The 22,924-nt window shown below is 36.2% G+C and overlaps 1 protein-coding gene across 2 annotated transcripts in view; it reads left to right on the forward strand.

Annotated features, from left to right (window-relative positions):
- LOC134751401 (endothelin-converting enzyme homolog) overlaps positions 1-22,924 on the forward strand; it is a 46,882-nt gene that overhangs the window by 3,596 nt on the left and 20,362 nt on the right. Inside the window, exon 1 of one of the 2 annotated variants that reach the window (XM_063686792.1) lies at positions 5,447-5,762. The exons of the other annotated variant lie outside the window; for it this stretch is intronic. Within the exon in view, the coding sequence (XP_063542862.1) occupies positions 5,499-5,762 (264 nt within the window). The 5' untranslated portion in view covers positions 5,447-5,498. Of the gene's footprint in view, positions 1-5,446; positions 5,763-22,924 lie in introns of those variants that run through there. 2 annotated transcript variants of the gene reach the window in all.

The following is a 22,924-nucleotide window of genomic DNA, read 5'->3' on the forward strand; positions in this document are numbered from 1 at the left end:
AGGCGAGGGTACAGTCACCTGGATTACTATTTTATACAGCGCGTGACAATAATACATACATATGGGGCATTTTCTATGAAAAGGGACCTTATTGCCGATGGCGCTTACGCCGCACAGCGTCGCGCGGCATTGTATTTACATCGGAGCATCGTTAATAATGGCGTAACATTAACATTGACAGTACCGTGACATTAACATCTTGGCTCCTACCAATGAGTTTTTCGGAACTTATATTATGTATAGGTATGTGTTATTATTATTACCAGTCGCTTATCGGTGAAGGAAAACATCGTGAGGAAACCGGACTAATCCCAATAAGCTAGCATTAGTTTCAAATTTAATACTTTGTAACTACCTGTGAGTTCCTGTAATTGGCTTCCTGTTTTAATCTTGTTGTCTATTGTAAGTTTAAAACTGTTGGTCCCTAACATAAATAAATAAGGCCTAGTTCCCTTCTGGGTTGGAAGTTCAGATGGCAGTCGCTTTCGTAAAAAACTAGTTGCTACGCCAATTCTTGGGACTAGTTCAGGCTCCCGTGAGTCATGGCAAATAGCGCAAGGAAGGTGATGATGAGTCTAAAAAGTTTGCTTGCTTCAAACTCACCCTGTATATCTCCAAAGAAATGCCGATCACGTAACCATAATAACCATATATTTACTCACGTCATATATTTACTAAACCAATTCATCTACGGACAACGATTCGCAACCTTTTCATTAGCAGGCAATGTTTGGTTTTCGCCTTAGAGGGACGAGACAATTGTTGGCCGGTATATTTCCATTCTGCAATTGGGTTTGGATTTTATGGCTTTTGTGTGTAAGTGTATATGACGTTAGAGTGCTGTTTTAGGAAACGTATAGTAGTGATAACAGCACGGCTACAACGAGTTGGCATTTGACATTTAGCGACTGCGTAAACTCGATCGCAATCTCTATCGAACTAATAAATCAGCGCGAGCGTGATGTACTGCGATCGAGTTTACGCAGTCGCTAACTTAAACGTCAAATGTCAACTCGTCGTACTGCTACTGATCGTCGTGTTACAAAGGTCTCATGAAACCGGAGATTTGATCGTATCTAAGCTTGAACAGGAGTGTCATTATAAACGTATTTTTTTCATAGAAATTTGACCTTAATGATGACATTGTTACACTTTGTCATTGCAAATGCCATGCAGAGTTAGTTTGGTCCGACTTTTGTGGAATATCTTCCTTTGAGTTTTTTTTTTTCATTTTATCCTGAAGCGGAAACTTTTCACTGAGAAGGAAATATCACGACTGAAATTATAAATAAATCGCTATATTTTTCAATTCCTCGTTGTGATATAGGCACACGCACACGTGGAATGGCAATTTCAATTCGGCTTTGTAAAACACTCGTTCGCTTTACGAGTAAACAACATCGACTATCAGAAAAAACTCATACATTTTTATAAATAGTCATGTTGGAATTTTCTTATTTTACAAATACAAATCATTTATTTCCTTTAATATTTATAACCAACATAGGTTAGGTCTTATTATTTGTTACGAAACTCAGAAAAAAAGCCTGATTTTAAGCCCAGACTATAGATATTATTATTGACTTTGCAATCTTATGTTACAGGTGCGGATTTTTGTCTTGTCTTGTCCCTTATTTTCCGAGTAGTACATTGAAAATCCACAATATAATATAAAACTAATAGGCCCTACTATAAATAAATAAATAAATAAATCTTTATTGCCACACCTTAGGAAAAAATCTACAATTTGTGAAAGGATAGCTTAAAAATACAATATAAACTAAACTTAAACTTAAATATCAACTTAACATAATAACTATAACTTAAATCTATGGTGAGGCAAAGGGTCCCAATCTCAGCATGTGCGGTGCCAGAGGGCTCCGCGCTGATTTTCAGACTGGTCCCGGGACGGTTGGGGTCGGTCGCTACTATCATATTGTACCCTACTTAGGTACAGCTCTATAGGTATATTTATAACTTTATGTGTATTTGTGTTATTAGTGTGCGTATATGGATATGTGGGGCTGATATGTGGATGTAGTGTAGGTAAGAATGTATTTTGTACTGTGTGTGTGTATCATGTTTTGTGATTACATACAGAGAAAAATAAAAAAAGAAAAAATAATAAAAAAAAAGGAATATATAGCAATAAATAAATAAATAAATATATAGTTATTAGAGTTTACAACATATTTTGCATATTTAATATGCTCCGTATCTTTTGTACCTACCCGGTGTATGGGCCAGAAAACTTTTTAAGCTCCAATTGAAACGGACTACGGAGTGTTTAAATGATCCAAAATTACTGCGCTGACGTTTGATGTTTATCTGCGAGTCGTTGAGACTTCCCGAGCCATTAGCAACTTTGCATAAATGACTTTTATGGCCTATTAAAAAGAAAAGTTGCAATTGCTAAATTTATTTGCGACTTAGGTATTTATATCGTGAAAATTCTATTCAGTCAACAACAGTTGGTAATCAAAAACACACAAACAAATTAAATTATCACACACATAATCTACATTGTGCGCTAGGAGACACATTTTTGATCAGTGAGTAGACTATTATTGATGATTCTTACAATGGTACGTAATAGCAACACGGGTTACCGGACTTTTTACATGTAAAATGTATTGTTATTCGACCAATAAATAGATAATATTTACTTACTTATGTTATGTATGTCCTATTTACTTAGAAAGTTTTTTATCAAAACATCAGTTTTAGTGTCGACATCTTAGACCAATAGCCCCTAGTACTAAATTCGCGCCGCTTTTAACCGGGTTTCTTCCGGCTGCATTTCCGACTTGCGACCTTGCCTTTATGGCTATGTGTGAATTGGCTGTGTCCGCGACAATGGCGCCAACTTGGCGGCTATGGAACACATTATTATAAGTCTTTTACTGTACAGTCGAAGGCAAAAATATCGATTCAGACAAATGGCTGAAAAATATGTGAACACGACTTTATTGTCTAAGGTGTAAGAGCGTACACATATTTTCGAAACTTTGGGAATGTATATTTATTTATGCCCTTGACTGTACACTTGTACAGATGTCAAAATAGAATGGAAATTAAAATCAAAGAAAAACCAACCAAGGGTATCTAACATGACAAAGAAAAGCTTGAAGTAAACGAAGGATAGAAGTGCTTAATGAAAAATGCAGTGAAAATACAGAAATTATGTTAGTTTAAAGATTTTTTCTTACAATCTTAATTATTTTTAGTATTTTGGAGGTATTTTTGAGACGGGGCTGTAATTATTTAGTAAAAATGAAGTACATAGTTAAATCTCCAAGGACGCTGCCTAACGCGTTACAGTCTGGCAAAAAAGGGTAGAAATTAAAAAGTGGCAACACTGTAGTGTCGTCCCGTTTTTCTTAGATTGATTTGAAAGGGAGGACACTACTGTGTTGCCACTTTTTACTTTCTACTCTTTTTTGCCAGACTTTACATGGGAGCAGTTCTGGTCAGAGTTAATAGATAGATAGTGTTGATATTCGCACGTTTACGATATGGCCACTGTGTGCAAGACGCAGTAAGGTATCGTGTAAGAGTACGCGCGTACTCTTTAAGAACTTTAAGTGCGTACTCCTAGACCAGCTTACCTTAATCACCTGCAAAATTACGACTTAAGATCAGTTGATGGAGTTACAATGTAATGATTCTAATTACAAAGATTACATGGCAGACAATGGTCTTGATACTCTTGATGACAGCATTATACGGAACAAATTATTAACTTGACCATGGTTATTGTTATGATAAGGATAATACATATACGTATGTGCTAGGCCTAGTAATGTTACTTATTATGCATTAAGGGTCTCCGGCAAGCTCGGTTCTCCATACAAACGTAGTTCCGCTCTCATTTTAGAACGAGTAGCTAGTTTGCTCTGAAACTTTGTACTTACAATAGCATAGGATAAGGTATATCTATGTCTGAAATTAGTTTATGTAGCTTCAGATGCCATAGTTAAAAAAATACAGCGAAATTACGTTTTTCATACAAAACGTGTTTTTGCTCTATTTCGTTTGTTTTATAAACTGAAGCTATATAAACTAATTTCAGACCTAGATATACCTCATGTCATTGTATGTGCAGAGTTTACAATTTACATATTAGTGCACTACACCAACTGGCATACACAATATGGGATTTTGCATAGATTATCCAATGTGAAATTAACATCAATTGTACATCACAGATACCCTTGAAAGCATGTTTTTTTTCTTTTTGCCTGAAATTAATAAGAACCTATATGTGTTACATAATTGTTTAATGATTCTGGGAAAAAAAAATAAAACATCGATTTTCTCTGCTAACTCAGTGTTAGAATTTAAATAGGTTAAAATCATATTTATGTAAATATAGAATTTTCAGTAAGAGATATATGAAAAATCTTACTAGTATCAGAAAGGTACACTATTTGTGATAAACCTAATATGATATATAAAATAATTGCAAACCCCGAAAAAAACCGCCTAAATCACATACTGAAAATCACCAATGTTCCAAATTTTCCGCCGTCTTAAAACAAATGTTTTTTTTTGGTAACTAAAATACTGCGCTGAATAAAACATCTGAAAGTGTATTAATTTACTATCAAAATAATTAAATATATTAATAACGGGTCACTCACGAGTTTTAAGTCGGTACGGAGTGAAACATGTCGAGCGTTTTCGACTTAAAACTCGTGAGTGACCCGTTATTAATATATTTAATATGTCTGTGTCTCACGGAAGTTTTGTTATTAAAATCAAAATAATTATACAGGATCAAATCAATTTTATCTAATTATGTAAAAAAATATAAGTTTTTTGTTGTGCGTTTAAGGGTTAAAAAACACATACTTTTACGTAAATGTATAGATAAACAATAAAAGTTTAATCCACAACCGGCGGCAAATTGCCATATCAATTATTTACTATTTGTTTACATTCGTTATCTCGTAAATCAAAACAAATACGAAGTACAAACGTCCATACTATATCTTAGAGCTGCGCGGATCGCTCGCGCAGTACGTCCCTGCCCGGCGCGGTGCGCGCGCGTTCCAATACATTAACATACATTTAAATATACATATACTTATGTATTTGTACGTACGTCAATAAACGACCTTGCTGACTGATGGTTAGATGTTGGTGTTGTTTACAGTGATATCGGATTAAGATAGACTTTAGCCGGTTTTTTTCTAAAAAAAGAATTGTGTTTTGTAAGTTTGTGGAATTTAGTAAAATACAATTTGCGGATTCAAATAAATGACGTGTTAAAAGAAACAATTTTTTTGTGATAAACTAATTAAAAATGTAATTAATCGTAATTCAATGTGGCACAAATATACGTAAATTATAAAATTAATTTTCGACAAACCACCGTGAAATACAATGGATTCGTAAACTAAACATTGTTAAGAAACTGGACTAAAAATAAAAACTAAAGAAACCAGTGCACAGTGTATAAGATACCAAACTACATAATCCAGTAAAAAAACACCATGGCAGACGTCCAAGAAAGTACCTCCGACACCACGGACTCTTCCGACTCCCCCAGCACGACCACCAACAAGTTCAACTGGATCAAACAGCAGGCCAGGTCGCGGAACAACCCCTTCTTCAAACCCCGACCCTCACTCACCAGGGAGAGTTCAACTTCCGAGCTGTTCTCGAGAACGAACTCCAGCGCGGACTTCTTTCAGAGCTCGCGGCTGAATCTCTTCGATACAGCGCCGAAGCCGGAGACGAATGAGAGATTTGGGAAGGTAAAGTTCCTTACAATAAGTACTACTTATACTCGTAGGCTCGTAGCATCTAAAGCTGTGCCAAAATCGCGTTAAAAGAAGCGCTCTAAAGCGCGCGGCTGTTTTATGCGATAAACACAGCGTTGATTGCATCAGAGAAATGTAAACGCAACGATCCATATTAATTGTATGAAACCGATACCCGTCACAACACAACACGACAGACAAATGTGATGAAATGTGAATGCGGCTTTTGCCGCACACCGTTATACATCAGATAATCTAATTATCATACATAGTTTTACGCGGTAAGCGCATAGTCATTTTTCTTACATTCCGTTAATCGTGCGTTAATCGCGTGCACACGCCGCGTTTATCATGATAAATTCCTACTACATTAGGCTAGAAATGTAGGTACCTACACTTACAGTGGTTCTAAAAAGTTTTTGATACAAAATTTGAGTTCAATAATCAGAATGAAAATTATACAAGAAATCCATTTAGAACCGCATTTTCATTGTTAATCGTTAAAAGGAAAAAAAAGTTCTTGAGTAAAACACCCAAGGGCCGAATCGTATCATTTTACCCGCTTCATAGATAAACAATGACTTTCAGAGCATGAGATATGTAGGAACAATAAGTAGTAGGGCGGACATAATTGAAATGACTGAATTGCATTTATGCATTTACAATTGCAATAGGCCAATAGCAGGGGACGGGAACTATGGAGGAATATGGGGGCCCACAGCGAACATCGATTATCGAAATTGCGATATACTCATCTGCCTTGCTCAATCGAGCGATAAGTAGTTCGATTTTAGATATTTTGGTAGATCCTCTCGTCTACGGATTAATTCTTAATCCAGTAATAGAGGCCGTAGAGGCGGATAACAATATGTTGATTTCGGATGTTCTGTCGATACTGTATATGTCGATAGAGTATCAAATTTACTTAGTTGCTATAGCTAATGTTATTTCCTATGACTACGAATTATTTTAGCTATAAAGTAAGTAGCAGTTGCGTCTAATTTGTTTACCAGTGACCGCTATATATAGCTAGCTGTCTCTGCTAAATATAGCTAAAATAATTTGCCATCTCTGCTAAATATGGCTAAAATAATTAGCCATCTCTGCTAAATATAGCTAAAATAATTTGCTCTCTGCTAAATATAGCTAATATAGTTAGCTAAATTCAGCTAATATTATTAGCTGCCACTGCTAAGTTTTCTGTGTCTCGGAGTGATTTCAGCTAAAAATATTTGCTCACAGCTAAGTTTTGGTTGCTAAAAACACTGCTACGGTAGCTAAAAACTTAGTTGTCCGTATAGTTTTGACGGTTTTTAGCTATCACAACTAAATTTTAGTTACCACAGCCGAGTTTTTTTCCCGTGTAGGCTCAGGTCTACAGATTACGGATATACTTATAGCATGATGTCACGATCCTCAGTTACTGAGGATGGTAATTATTTCTTCGTCTCAGTCGTTACTTGGAAGCTAAACATCGTGACTAAATGCACGTTCCTTATTAAACCCGACTAAAAAACACTTTAACCCGTTTGAACCGTAAAACTGGATATTTATAACTGGTCATGCTAGCTCTCTCGAACTTTATTTGTGGTAGTTTCAATAAAAAGGGACCTTATTGTCGATGGCGCTTACGCCATTATTAACGATGCTCTGATATAAACACAATGCCGCACGACGCTGTGCGGCGTAAGCGCCATCGACAATAAGGTCCCTTTTCATAGAAAATGCCCCATTTAGCAGAAAGATGACAGACTAAACTTAAATTTTGTTGTCAAACTTGAAAACACCATATACATTTTTAACAAGCAGGAACGTCTACGAACGATGCTATTAAGCTTAGAATAAATTTAAAAGTGGAAAAATTACTGACTTGAGCAAGACCTCACGGCCTACAAAACCAACAACCGCCACTAACCAAAGACCTCGAGGCCTTGGCTAGGGATGAGATATCTCGGTACTCGTGAAGTAATGACATGCTTTCCGCACTAGCATCGAAATGTACTATTTCACGTTTCACGATATGCCTGATCTTACGATCGGCCGCCGACAGTAACACCGGCTTGAACTTGATCCCCCTATATTAGTTACGACTGTTACGAGTAAGTATTCTAGCTATCGCGAGTAACACAATAGCGCGTGACCTTTATATCGAGACATTCGAGACACAATTATAAATTATCAATGTTTGTATATACATATATTATCCCATGTAAGCTTTGTCTGCGGATCCACCCGCGTGGGATTCGATTGAATTTAATACTTAAATATTAGTATTGTAAGAAAAAAACCTCGCATAGTAGACTAAGAGGAGTTTGTAGACAAACCTACCTTATCGGGTAGGGTAGTAAGATTCGGCATATATCGGCGGGCATTCCATCTCAAAAGTTATATTTTAAACACATTGGGCTTTAGTTAAATTTTTACCCATGTAAGGACATATTATCAAAATATAATTAGCTTCAAACAAAAGCTTTAAGGATGACTCACACAGCACACACTAGACCGGGCCGGGCGGTTATTCCCACTAGTTACCAACAAGTTCTTACCAGTGTTCTTACTACTGGGAATTTTTTCCCACCTTTCACCACCGGTAACTACTGGGAAAAAATACCCAGTAGTTACCACAAACTTGGTTTAGTAAAAGGTGGGAATTTTTTGTTCCCAGTAGTTACCACTGGTAACAACTTGGAGGTAACTACTACTAACTTGGCATCTGACACGTCATTTTCTATGACGGCTGATCGGTGATCACGTGGCGCTTTCCAAAGAAAACGAAGCGCTGGAAGCTCCGGCCTGGCCCCGGCCCGGTCTAGCGTGAGTCATCCTTTATTCGTAAACAGCGGTGTCAGCATGGTTGCATTTTTATCACTTGTCACTATGCCTATCACTTTCGCACTTACATACTTGTTAGAAGGTGACGGGCATGGTGACAGGCGATAAAAATGCGACCGTGCTAAGCCCGCAGGGCAGCTATTTTAGGTGACCCTAACCCGTAACGAAATCCAAACAATCTTCGGCCGCCGTTTCCTTTAGAGGGAATTATTTAGTTAAACTGTGGTGCAATGGGTTTCTAACTATAATAGGAAATTAAATTTCATGGAAAATTATAACAAGTTGAGTATAGTTTATTAGTTCATTATTATTTTTTGTACCTATATGTAGGTATTTTTGCACTTTGTAGTATTATATTATAGTATATATATAGGTATATATATATTATTAGTTCATTATTATTTTTTGTATGTAGGTATTTTTTCACTTTGTAGTTTTTCCTCAGTCACCCGTTGACCACGAACGCTGCTAGGGTTCGAAACGTCGGGATGTATTATTAATTCAATATACGCGATATAATCCGTTTCCATAGTTTTATTTCATGAATAACTATCGCGGTAACCGAAGACAATATTAAGTAAGTTGACTTTAAAATTAACCCTCTGAGCGCGAACAATCTTTAGAGGGTTGTTCTCTTAGCACCAAGAATATGATGATTCCACTTTTCGAACTTTCACGATATGCCTATGCTTTTGTTAAATTTTAGAATCTTTCGTTTGCTCTGGTATTTATATACATATGAGCACGAGGAGTAAAAGTGGAAGTCCTTATTCTTCTATTTAGGCATATTGCTAAGGCATAAACTATCATGGGTTGCCGTTTGCTGTGCTCCCATTAAAAACAAATAACTATTGTTCCCTCGGAATCCAAGCTTGAGCATCTCTGTAAAAGCAATTTCTCTTAGAATTGCTTCTGCAGTAAAATAGAAGTTTATTTCGCAGTGGAAGTTCGCTTATTGCATTCGATTCAGTCGATCGCAAGATTCCACTTCGCAAGTTTCAACTCTTTAAGTGCAATCTCCTCTTTAATGGAACTAGGTATAATTCCGATACATGTGTACGAAGTTATACGTATTTATTCACCGAGCAAAGCGTTTCGTACCTATGTCCGGCTGTTCTCTTCTGTTGGTCGCATTTCTCAACAGATTCTCGTGAAATTTTCTGCGGTGGTTCTGTAATAATACGGTTTTTTTTTGGTCGATTCAGTTTCTGGTTTATCAAAATAATTCGAACCATACTTATATGGGGGTTCGCGATTTCTACAGATCACAGTGCCACTAAAGGGGTCCACTGACTATCAGTCCGCCGGACGATATCGGCCTGTCGGTTGTTCGGAACTGTCAAATTTCTGTTCTAACTGACAGACCGATATCGTCCGGCGGACTGATAGTCAGTGGGCCCCTTAATAGATGTACAGGAAAGTGTTGCCAGGTGAGCGGAAGATAATTGTCGTATTTGAGTGTCAAAATTATCCTACCGATGATAAAAATTACCTATCGTACGCCTATCAAAAAAGCACTACCCCTAAAATTTCTTGCATAAATTAGCTTACATGCCCAATACGAGTATACTATATATAATCAAATCAAATGCAATTTTCGTCAAACTTGCGTAAAAACCAGTTTTATATTTGTGTATTTTTGTGATAGATCCAAACGGTTTACAGGAAATTTCGATATTTTTGACTAACGCTAAGGTGATAATTGTAGCCAATTTTTGCAAGAAAGTGTCATATTTTGCTTTTTGGTCCAAGGGCTGAAATTATCGTATTTTTGCGTACGGTAATGCTCTTTGGAACGTACATCGTACCGGAGCCCAAATTATACATGTACGATAATCATCGTACGCCTGGCAACACTGGGACAGGATGTAACGTTCATTAGGGGTCTAACGAAAGCTAATCATAGGAGACCTTAAAAACTACAGATTTAACCGTGAATGTGTATAGCGTAGAACATTTAATTTTAACCTTTCGTGTGTGTGATGCTCAAAAGTAGTGGTCACACCTCGATCGTGCCGGGTAAACAAAAAAAATCGGTCTAAAGAAAATCCCAAAAATACACAGACGAGAGGTCTAATAAAAAACTATTCCGACGGTTTTTTTGTGTTTTTGCAGTTCTATCCATCATGCCTTTGGCTAGTGTTTCAAATATGAGGAATAGGTCGTTATTATTGTGTTCTGTATGTATTATAAGTAGGTATCTTCAGTACTGATATCACACGCGTATTAAACTGGAAGTACTGTACAGTTTAAAGTTTACGATGTAAGGGTCGTAAAACATGTCATTTTGTCGTTAAATTTCATTCTAGTGCATCAAATTATATTTAAAGCAAAGTTCCTGAGACGTAGTGTAGCCGTGCAGGGCACTCAAACCATTTTATTTTTCACTACTAGGTACTACTACTAATACGACTATTACTAATAGGTAGGTAGGGTACTACTAAGTACTACTAGACTAGGTTGATCTGTGTAAAATTGTCCTTCAAACTTCAATATTTATTCAGCAAATAAGACACAAGAGCACTTTCACACGTCAACATTGAATTTGCATACAAGCAAAAATATAATAATACATCAACAATTATAATTATAATATACAACTAACTGCAACTACCAATTCAAACTAACGTATTACAATTACTTAGAGCTGTGTAAATAATATTAAAAGAAACACAGAAACCTACATAAAGGAACAAAAATCTAAAATTATTTAGAGGTGTAAATGTCAGAACTATAAGAGTATATAGTTTATCAAAACTTAGAGATGTATAGGGTCTCCAAAAGTCAAAATCCATGAACCGACTTGAGTTCGGTTGTTTTAATTAATCGAAAGAGTTGTCTGTCGACATGTTTTCAACTCACTAGATGGCGCTGTTTATTTTGCCGGGGTTTATGGTTTATATTTAAAAAAATAAAATAAGATAAAATATAATATAAAATGCAATGAAATGTTTAAGCAATCTTTAACGTGGTAAGAAATTTTGAAAAAATTTACGGTAAGTACCTAAATCTGATGCATTTAAGTGTAAATCCCAATAAAATCAAATTGACTAGGTGATGTTGCCAAGAACTATTAAATACGTAACATACAGCGCTATAGTTTATTTATACCGTCGTATCGAGATGCAGTAAAAACGAATAGTAAAATAGAATAGTTTTTATTCGTAAACACACAGACAATAGACATACATTAAAAGAACATAGTGAAAATAAAGTGTCACGAAATGGCCACATCTCAGCATGCTGCTGGCGACTTCCAGCGCTGATCTTCCGATGAGACCATCAAGTTAGAATCACGGAAAGTAACAGACAAAAAGAAGATAGTCTCAGTGAGGCACATCATGTGTAATATGAGACTAATGAGGACATAAAATCAACGAAAGAACAGGAACAAGAGGGGGTAAAATGAACATTGGACCCTTGTATTGTTTCTCACTTCTCAGTAAATTCAGCAATCGTTTAATTTCGACTATTAACTCTAAGTTTATTCCTGAAATGACATTTTAGGCCTAGATAATATATATCTATGACTTAAGCAAGCGTAGGTAGCGTAGCTCCCATCTTAAAGGCCGGCAACGCACTTTCAACCCCTCTGGTGTTGCGGGTGTCAATGGGCGGCGGTAATCGCTTACCATCAGGTGATCCGTCTGCTCGTTTGCCTCCTATTTCATAAAAAAAAGGTAATTACTTTTTATGCGTAAGTACGAAACGGTTTACTCAAGTGAATAAAAGGACAAGCAACATCAACGGAGATTGTCAATTAAGATCAATACAAACGTTATAAATTCTAAATTATCATTTCAACTGAAATTTGCTTTACGCTGCCATGAAAACGACCGCTAAATTACCTTCATATGGGCGTTCAAGGAATTCTAGACTAGAATCACACATGAAGGGGATTTCGCTAAGGCATGAAAACAGGAGCGAAGGAATCAATCGGGCATTGAGCTCGTAAAATAAGATGGCTCCATCTGGCTCCAGTTAATCAGCTTGAGTGCAGTTGGCCGGCAAATCGATGTGCGTCGTAACTCAGCTCGCTTCTGATTTTAACTATTTGATATAGTTTTGATATTATTTTGATACGAGTACAACCTTAAGTCAGCGTGCGACAATGCTCTAATCAACGTGAGTCTAATGATTATATAATTAATATCTTGGAGACCGAGCTTTGCTCGGAAAACATGTAAAAACTCAAAAACGCGCGTTTTCCCAGAGATAAGACTAGCTAGATCGATTTTTCGCCTCCAAAAACCCCCATATAGCAAATTTTATCGAAAACGTTTCCGTGAGCTGCTATTAGGTATGCTATGAAATGCTAGTTATCACTGGATGCGTCCGAATCACCATTTTTTGTTTTCATGTTTGAAATCTTAAATCCTTGGTGTTATTTTCTCAGAACAACTCAAAAATTAAAAACAGTGAAAGGAGACGAAATAACGAAACTAATAATTAATTAAAACTGCCAGTACGTAAAGCAACTAACTTATAACATGAGCAACTTAAAACAACAAATCTACTTGGGATTTGGGTACCTATTACATGAAAACGTATCTCGTTTAACTGGATTTCCAGTTGTAATCATAACATTTGAAATGTCCCCGCGGCCCGGAATCATCTGCAGCCCGCAGCAACCTGTTTAAAACAATAATGGCTATGGCTACTCATTTGACGGACTATAAATCAATTTCATAATCAAACAGTCTAAAAATAACCACACATTTGGCACGTTGTTTGTGTATTAATACATAAATATCCTACATCAGTCAGCGGCGAAGTGGTTAGTCAGTTTCCGTAGAGAACGGCGTACCCACTAAGTATTATTTAGTTTAGTAAACGTATTTTTTTTGTAAAAAAAATATTTTCATAATAAATAATAAAATATTGCATGTTATTTGTTAATAAAAACAGGTACCGTAAAACGGGGTGGCTTTCAAATGCAGGGGCGACTTTGAAATTTTAGTTTTTAAGCCATAAATATAGTTTTATGCGAGATTTTTTACAGTAGGTGAACATCAATATACCTACCTATATATAGTAATCTAACTAGTTACAGGATCAGTTTCAGTAAATAATGAAAAATGTTAATTTTATGGCCGTTTTAAAACTATCAAAGTAGCCCCAAATTTTCCTAAAGCCAGCCAAAGAAATCTCTTAGTCTGTGCGGAAAGAGAAGAGAAGAGTCGTGGAAAATAAGGGAACCAATAGATTTATATGTGACGTTTTCAACCAAAAGGTACCACATTGTCGCTTGTTGATAAGGTTGATTTCTAATTGAAGCTATATGGAAATAGCGCCTTACTGACAAGCGACAATAAGTACCCTTTTGGTTGAAAATGGCACATATTACTCTCTTTTTCCCACACAGACTCTAGTTCAATTAATCGTTCTGCAAATATTATGGCGTCCAACGTCGCAAGCTAAATTGTTCATTGCAAAGACCATGACCCGGGTGAATTGCTCAGTCCCTGCTCCCTATATATCCCTGTATTGTTGTCCTTATCCCTATTGTCGACTGAGAGGATATCCATTTTGTCGCTCTAGTAATCTCAATGCCATTTTATACCACAATGATGGTAAATAAATATTATGTGGTCCGCCTGTTGCTAATAGGTCGGCTTAGCCAATAGACACTGATCAACTGTTAAGGGTCCCCGGCAAGCTCGGTTCTCCATACAAACGTAGTTCCGCTCTCATTTTAAAACGACTAGCTAGATTGCTCTGAAACTTTGTACTTATAATAGGATAAGGTATATCTATATCTGTAATTAGTTTTATGTAGCTTCAGATACCATAGTTAAAAAATACAGCGATTTAAAGTTTTCCATACAAAACTTGTTTTTGCTCTATTTCGTTTGTTTTATAAACTGGAGCTATATGTACTAATTTCAGACCTAGATATACCTCATGTCATTGTATGTGCAAAGTTTTAATTACGATCCAAGACGTAGTTATAAAATGAGAGCGGAACTACGTTTGTATGGGAAGGTGCAATTCGGCCGCGCTTGCCGGGGACTCTTAAGCGTTGGCAAGTCTTAACAAACAAAATCCAGTTCATTGACTTGAACAAAGTCCGCGGGTTCCGAGGAATCGTAAATAGTAGATTGTTAACCAAGGATTGAAAGGCACCCATTTTAGCCGAGGTAGTTCGGCGCTCGAACGCAGTGAGTGGTGCGCTTTCACCCGAGTTAAACACTACTTTTCATATCGAATGCGAGGAAACCAAACAAGACAAGGCATTTTTGCAAGATCAGTGCCTAATTAAAGTACCTAATAGGACACTACGGCCATGATTTTTTTCCTTAGGACTTGCAAACGGAGACTTAAATTTAGACTTCAGAAGATAAATAACCCCTAGCGAAAAACATTTAGAAACGTATTACTTTCTGCGCACTTTTTAGAACAACAAAACGAACTTTCAGAGCATGAGATATGAACAATCTTTGTTTGCCCAACACTCCCCCATGTTCTGATACAAGTTGCAGCTGGGATGCAGTATGTGGACCACACACGCGAATACGGTTCGAAACCCGCTTAACTATAGATATACGACAAATTATCCACGGCATAGTGTAAGGACCAAAGAGTATAGGTAGTCTATCTTCGGTCATATACATATCAATCAATCAATCAAATGTTTTATACATATCAAGGTTTGATGTTCATATCTCGTTCGCAAGGCCCCACATCCACAGAATAAGTAATAGTATTATCATACAGAACGGCCACGCACCGCCCCGCCCCGACTCGAATTACCTCGCCCCGCGACACCAGATTGACGGCTGTTAGCCGGCCGCTTAGTACTAGTTTTAAGCAACTTACTCATACTATGACGCATGCCGCGTGTACAGACGTGCCGTTCACACATAGAAACGCACGTGATTTTTGATGTATAGCGTGTCCGCCCTGTGCCACATCTACCATTGTCAACACTGTTAACTATAACAATGGGGTTGGCCGGTCGAAATAATTAGCAGATGGCGCCAGCATAGCTTGCCCTGTCAATCTCTAGAATTATGTCAAATTTTTGTTTTTTTAATGCCCTGGATGCCAGCCCTTTAAGCCAAATCTCATAGAAAAAGGGGCAAGCTGTGATGGCGCCATCTCTGCAAACCTTTGACAGTTGCCAACCCCATTAGTAAATCTTATTGCGAAGACTTAAGTTCCACTGATTGGCAGTTAAGAGTGTTTCTTTTACTTAGTATTTATACAAACAGTATGCGCCCCTGTAACGCGTATCGTCACATGTTTCGTAGTGCAAGTAGTACAACCCGCATGTACCTATATAATATATAATATGTAAGTATGTTTGAAGATGGGCTACTGTGTACAATTCTACTCTGTTTACAATAAATTTCTAACTTGTACTTCATCAAGGTCTAACCGTGACAATGATGGTACGTAACTACGTACGTTAGATTGGATCTGTATACTCTGTATACGGCACAACATAAAAGGTTCTCGAGACCATTAGACAGTTACTGCGCATTCAGATGGCTCGTGTATTGTAAAGTTAGCTCCACACTGATTCTATAAAATGAATAAATAAATAGTATTTAGGTATAGGTACAGAATACATTTCCCGAGAGTTAAATAAAATTAATCCTTGCATCAATACCAAAAAGATCTATTAGGGTCAAAACCTCCTAATTTCTCCAAAGTAAGATAGATAGAATACTCTTTTCATCACACTCGCTCAGTAAATGTGGAATTGCACGCAGGCTTAGCGGGAACTATAGAAAAAGCGTTTTCCCTAGGGAGTCATGAGGTTTCTAGTATTATAATTAACACGTTTTTTTATCTTTATACATCATTTTTATATAACAAGTGTGATAAAAAACATTGTGTGTAACTCGGGGCGTAGTCATATTGCAAACTCGAGTCTATAAATCGCTCCGGCACGTCGTCGCGATTTAACTATACTCTCGTTTGCAATATTTAACTTACGCCCCATGTTGCACAATGTAATATTATTGGCACACCTCAGTAAAAGATACAGCTTACAATACAGCAGTGAGTTTCGAAGAGTAAGACAGAAGTTGACTAGTCCCTTGCAACTTATTTACTTCACTCATTACTCACTCAGTTTATAACTTATTCAAGTTATTTCAATCACTTTAGCTCCGTGAAGAACATCTTAAAATACTTCATGCATCCTATCCATTCAAAGAGCTGGATTTTCCTCAAGTTTCAGTCTGTCCACGTCTTGCACTTACAATTTTTTTTCCATTTTGGTATGACAGATACTCGTACCCACTTAATTTCCACTTTATGATAGATTGCTAGTTTGCTATCCATTTAAGTCTATTCCATTGATTTTTGTATTGTTCTATAGTCCCTAATTTTATTAGTTCTATCAAATTAATATAGTTTAGGAGAACACTTGTTTCCAATCATTTTCCAGTTGCCAAAATTGAAAACATCACAAAAGGAAAAGTCGTTTGAATAGAATATAATAGAATAAAATTTATTCAGGACGCTTAAACAACAAACATTTTACAAAAACAACAACATTAATTTTTAATGAATGAACAGATAGAGAAAACTATAACCATTTTATAAGCTAAGCTAAGCTAAGCAGATTATGCCCATGTATTGATTTGGCTAACGTAAAGAAAGCCTACTACGGCTACTTTAACTGCATATTAACTTATGGTATTGACCTTTGGGGCTGGGCTGCGGAACGTGAGCGAGTATTCAAACTCCAAAAAAGAGCATTGCGCATCATCGCTGGTGTTAGTTGGGATCATCCTGCAAAGGACTTGTTCATAAAACACAACATACTAACCGTACCTAGTCTTTACATCTTGGAAATGGCTAAGTATGTTAGAAGTAATATTAACCACTTCCATACCAACGCTGATGCGCACGACGGCTCCATCACGCGATGGCGACATGACCTGAGCTTGCCACACACACGACTGGCTAAAACTAAAAAATGCCTTAACTTCATTGGTCCAAAGATTTATAATAAGATCCCTCCGGCAATAAAGCAGGCCCCGAGTTACGCTTCATTTGTACGTCAAATGAAAACAAAATTAGTCAAAGATGCATTGTACACCATTGACGAATTCTTTTTGTAAATAAGTATTTAGAGTGTAATAGTAATAGTTGTTTAATGTATATTTAATATCTAATGTAATGTGTAATTGTAAACCGACGGACGTATAAAATGTAAAATTTTATGAATAAATAATTGAATTGAATTGAATTATGCTTCTGGTTAATAAATCAGTTCAGTTTACAACTACAGTCACTATGAGAACGTCTTTAGGTTGCCTTTAAGATTCAATTAATCTAGCTCGCATTGTGTGCCTAGTTTGCATTGGGACGACACGTTTTTATTTCATCGGCGAAGATTTTATCTATGAAAGCCGTGAGTATTACTTATTTGCTAAATAAAGAGAGAATAAATTAGGTAATTTTGCATAGTGATGTATGCAGTCTACACAACAAAAAACATGAAATTATATGCATAAGTAGATAAAATCGATTTAGTAATTTTGAACGTTAATACACTTTCCGATGTATTATTCAAATTTGCGCAAGTTTAGTTTAAAAAAATACATTTATTTAAAGAGAAAAAGCGGAAATTTGGGAAAAGTTGATGATTTTTAGTACTTATGTAATTTAGGCGTTTTTTTTCGGTGTTTGCAATTATTTTATATTTAAAATATTTACAAATAGTGTATATTTCTAATGGTAGTAAGATTTTTAATATATCTTTTACCAATAATTGTAAATTTCAACACTGATTTAGCAGTGAAAATCCAGCTTTAACTTTTTTTTTAAAACACACACACACGTAGAGTGGGGGGTGTATGCATGTAAAGGGTTCGAAACGTCGCGATGTATTATAAATTCAATATACGCGATGTAATCCGTTTTCATAGTTTTATGACATATGTAAATTTCAGACAAAAAGAAAAAATCATGCATTTAGGTTAAGAAGAAACGTCTGCAGAAGATGCCATAAAGCGCGTCTCGGGCTAGGCCCTAACTCTGTACCTAGCAAAGATAGATATAACTCCGTAATAGATGGATACAGTCTAAGGAAAAAACGTGCCTCGAAAATCAAGAAAATTTGATTCTCGTTTAGAGGGCGCTACTAGTTTTGGCCTACAGTCGTATAGATGGCGTTGACGGTTTCGTTTGTTATTTAACAATTTTAACGCATATCAGTGAAAGAACATGGGTCAATCATCAAAATAATTAATGCAAATAAAAAAATAATTTATCTATATTTAAATACATTTTATCGTATTTTTACAAATCTTTAATTTTAGTTTTAAAGTGTGTCGACAGATGGCAGTGAATTTACTGGGGTTACAAAATTTACTATGACAGTACCGCTCTAGTATAACTTATAAGTTACTCTATGGTACCTAGTATTGGGAATTTGTAATATTGGGAATCTGTACAAGTAATATCAAAGATAGATATAACTCCGTAATAGATGTATACAGTCTAAGGAAAAAACGTGCCTCGAAAATCAAGAAAATTTGATTCTCGTTCAGAGGGCGCTACTAGCTTTGGCTTACTGTCGTATAGATGGCGTGGACGGTTTCGTTTGTTATTTAACAATTTTAACGCATATCAGTGAAAGAACATGGGTCAAAATCATAAAAATAATTAATGCAAATAAAAAAAATCATTTATCCATATTTAAATACATTTTATCGTATTTTTATAAATATTTATTTTTAGTTTTAAAGTGTGTCGACAGATGGCAGTGAATTTACTGGGATTACAAAATTTACTATGACAGTACCGCTCTAGTATAAGTTACTCTATGGTAATATGTATTGGGAATCCGAAAAGAGGGAATAATTCTTAGACATTTCTCACTAATCGCGAAAGTAAAATACAGTATAAAAAGAGCGAAGCAATCTTCCTTATTATGGGTTATTACGTTAGTCATAATAGACATAACTATATAATCAGCTGTCTAGTTAACTATCATTCTATTCATAATTACTACTTATCTGGAACTTCACGTGACTTGGTCACTCGATGTGTGTAGTTTCTTCTGTGATGATTTTAATGTACGTCATATCTTAATAGCTTACTAATTCTATTCAGAACTTCATAAATATGAATATCTATTGAACACGTTCTAATAACTGTCACTCTCATTCGTATGACAAGCGAACTCTCGTGTTATTTTACTATTATATGTATTCAGTTCTAGCTCTACCTACACTTGCGTATGATTTTAAGTACAAATGTGTTTATACAGCGGCGTACTATAATACAGTGAAACTTGGTTAACTTCGCTTCCTTTAAGTTCTCTTAGGTCGTGTTTTAATTTATCACGACTCGTTGCGATTTTCCTACTTTCCGCACATGTATCGTAAATAACTATTCTACTGCTGTTACGTGAAGTTGCAATAGCGTAAGCGTTGCCAAAGTATATAGTGCTTCTGGTTTACAGCTGTGTGCAATATATTAGCAATCAATAGGACAATGAAAATTAGGGGAAAACTATAACATTAGATTTGGATCTTTATTTATTCTTCTGCATTACCTACTTGACATTGTTTCAAGATTAAATGCAACCTTTACTTAAATAATATTGGAAACCGTCAGACATGCCACAGTCGCACAAATACTCAAAAAAGTAAAAAGACACAATAGAATTTTCCGGCTTACGTAGTTTGACAATTTGATAATCACCTAAAACTAAAACGACTAGGTTAGGGTCATTGACCGATAAGGTCAGAGTACACCAAACGATGACGTTTAGAAACCGATAGCAATTGTTTTGTTTGTCGCTATGTGACGTCATAATTGTCGGTGACAACGAACTCGAGAGCCCAACAAGTGATTGACGTTTAAACAATAGTAAACTGACTTACTGATAGACATAGACATAGTATATACAAGTAGTTATATATAGTATGTAGTAGTAAACACCATCTTGAACATAATCTCCAGCAGGTTTGATTGCCTTTGCCCTTACATGAACCACTGCATGTCAATACATATACTTAATAATGTAAACTAGGGACTAATTATTATAGGTTTAAAAAAAAATTATATTTGTATTCTAGATTTTATTACTGATTTCTGTTCTGTTTTTAATTTATTTAATTGTAATTATGCTTTGTTACATTGTGTGGACCTTTGTTGTCTTTTAATAAACGGATTTATTATTATTATTTATTTATAGTTATAGACGACGATTTATTATTATTATTTATTTATAGTTATATAGACGCGCCACCGAGCGACCGGGGGTAAGAGAAAGAATATTCATATAAGGAATTTTTCTCTTTCACTTATAAATTTCGGTATTTCGCCATCGCCTCCTACCTATCATGCCACCCGGTCGGTGATAAGGGCAAAAGCATGGCACAATTTTCTCTTTCCTCTTATAGGAATCGCAATAAGACTATTTTTCTCTATCAAAGAGTGTCAGGCCCTTGCTGATAGATAATGCAGACGGGAACAATTTTTCGCCAATCTGGTTAAATTGTCTGATCAAATCAGGCGGTGCGGACGCAAACGCCAATTTGACTCGCCGATTTCAAACGCCGATTATGATCGATATTACCGATAAAATGGAGGTGCGGACACACGAATATCAATTGGTGACGCTACGTATTCGCGTTTGAGGGCATTTTTATAAAAGAGCGCTCAAATTGTAGATAGAAGCCAATTTATTTTCTGATCATATCGGTCTGGCCTTTATTTTGTTCCTAAATTATTTGAATATCGACGACTGAAGCTAAACTTTAGCACCGTCAACTAGGGGTCTCTAAATTGTATGGCTGATTGAGCACAATGATAGTTTTCGTACCTTAACTTTTCTACTAATTGATTACTTTCAGAAGAGACAGGTTCAAAGCAACTTTGTTTTGTTGTGACAACTAGGTACAAAGATGAACGAAGTTCCTAATTACTTAGGTAATTTATTTACAATATAGGAAATTCGCAACGAGTGGTGATAAATTAAAGTTTTACATCGACACGAGTTTTTCGAATTACCTATTCGCACGTGTATTGTACAGTCACCTGCAATAATATGTTACTCTTCGACGGCCGCAAAACTATGATGTGACACGCTCTTATGGCGCCACAAATAAGATCGTGTCAGATATTTTTGCGGCCTTCGTTGTGTAACATATCATTGCAGGTGACTGTACAAAGTTTTACAGTAGGTACATATGTAACTTTAAATTGTTGACATAATAATAGTATTCGGCGTATTCGGCCGTATGTTGCCTACCATTCGGTCGGCCGAATAACGAATATCTATTAACCTACCGCAAAAGAAAAATCAAGCTATACAAATAACCCCAAACCACTTTATTTTCTATTTATGGCTTAGATTTAATTGACGGGATTCGAACCAAGGACCATCGGCTTCATAGGCAGGGTCACTACCAACTAGGCCAGACTGGTCGTCAAATTATGGCAGATTATTCAATATTTCATTTATTAAAAAAAAACCTAATAGTCCTGATATTTCTAGTCTTCATCTATCATAAATCTACTTTAGACATGGCCTAAAACAAAGTCAACACAGCTTTGTTGTGTCTATCCTTACCTGAACATGTCCATAATTGTCGCTACGCTGACATCACGCTGTTTTCAGTTCTGCAAACATGTCATTATAACAATTACTAGACGTCACTAGCCAATGATTGCTTGATTGTCGTTTAATTCTTTAAACGTGATTTGTGCGTGCAAAGTTGTAGATAAACGTAGCTGATTTGGGGCGACCAGGGGCCTGACACTCTTTGATAGAGAAAGATAGTCTTATAGCCATTTCTATAAGAGGAAAGAGAAAATAGTGCCATGCTTTACTACCGACCGAGCATTTTTTCATGGTCGGGTTATGGCATCACGTCGTGGGCATCATAGCAAGGAGGCTAGGTGAATTACCGAAATTTATAAGAGTGAAAGAGAAAATACATTGGACATGCAAAACGGATAAATTGCGTAGTATACATTATATAATATGAATATTCTTTCTCTTACCTCCGCCGGTCGCTCGGTGGCGCGTCTATAACTACTTGTATATACTATGTCTATGAGGGCGATCAAACTAATAGAAAAAATGTAACGGGATGAAAGGTGCTACGAAAAGTGACGTGACTATTTCAATACATTATTTAGGTTTCGAATGGCGTTTACTATAATCGATTGTCACGTGCCTACTGCCTAGTCCTAGATGTTACGCTTGTTACATACATAATGCAACTGCACATGACATCACCGCCATGCACTGATAGTTGCATCGATATCGATATTCATCAGTCGACCTGACGAGTGCAATTATCCATATTTACCGTTAATATCGCTCGTTCACTGTTAATTAT

The sequence above is a fragment of the Cydia strobilella genome, chromosome 22, assembly GCF_947568885.1.
Source record: "Cydia strobilella chromosome 22, ilCydStro3.1, whole genome shotgun sequence".
NCBI classification, from domain to species: domain Eukaryota; kingdom Metazoa; phylum Arthropoda; class Insecta; order Lepidoptera; family Tortricidae; genus Cydia; species Cydia strobilella.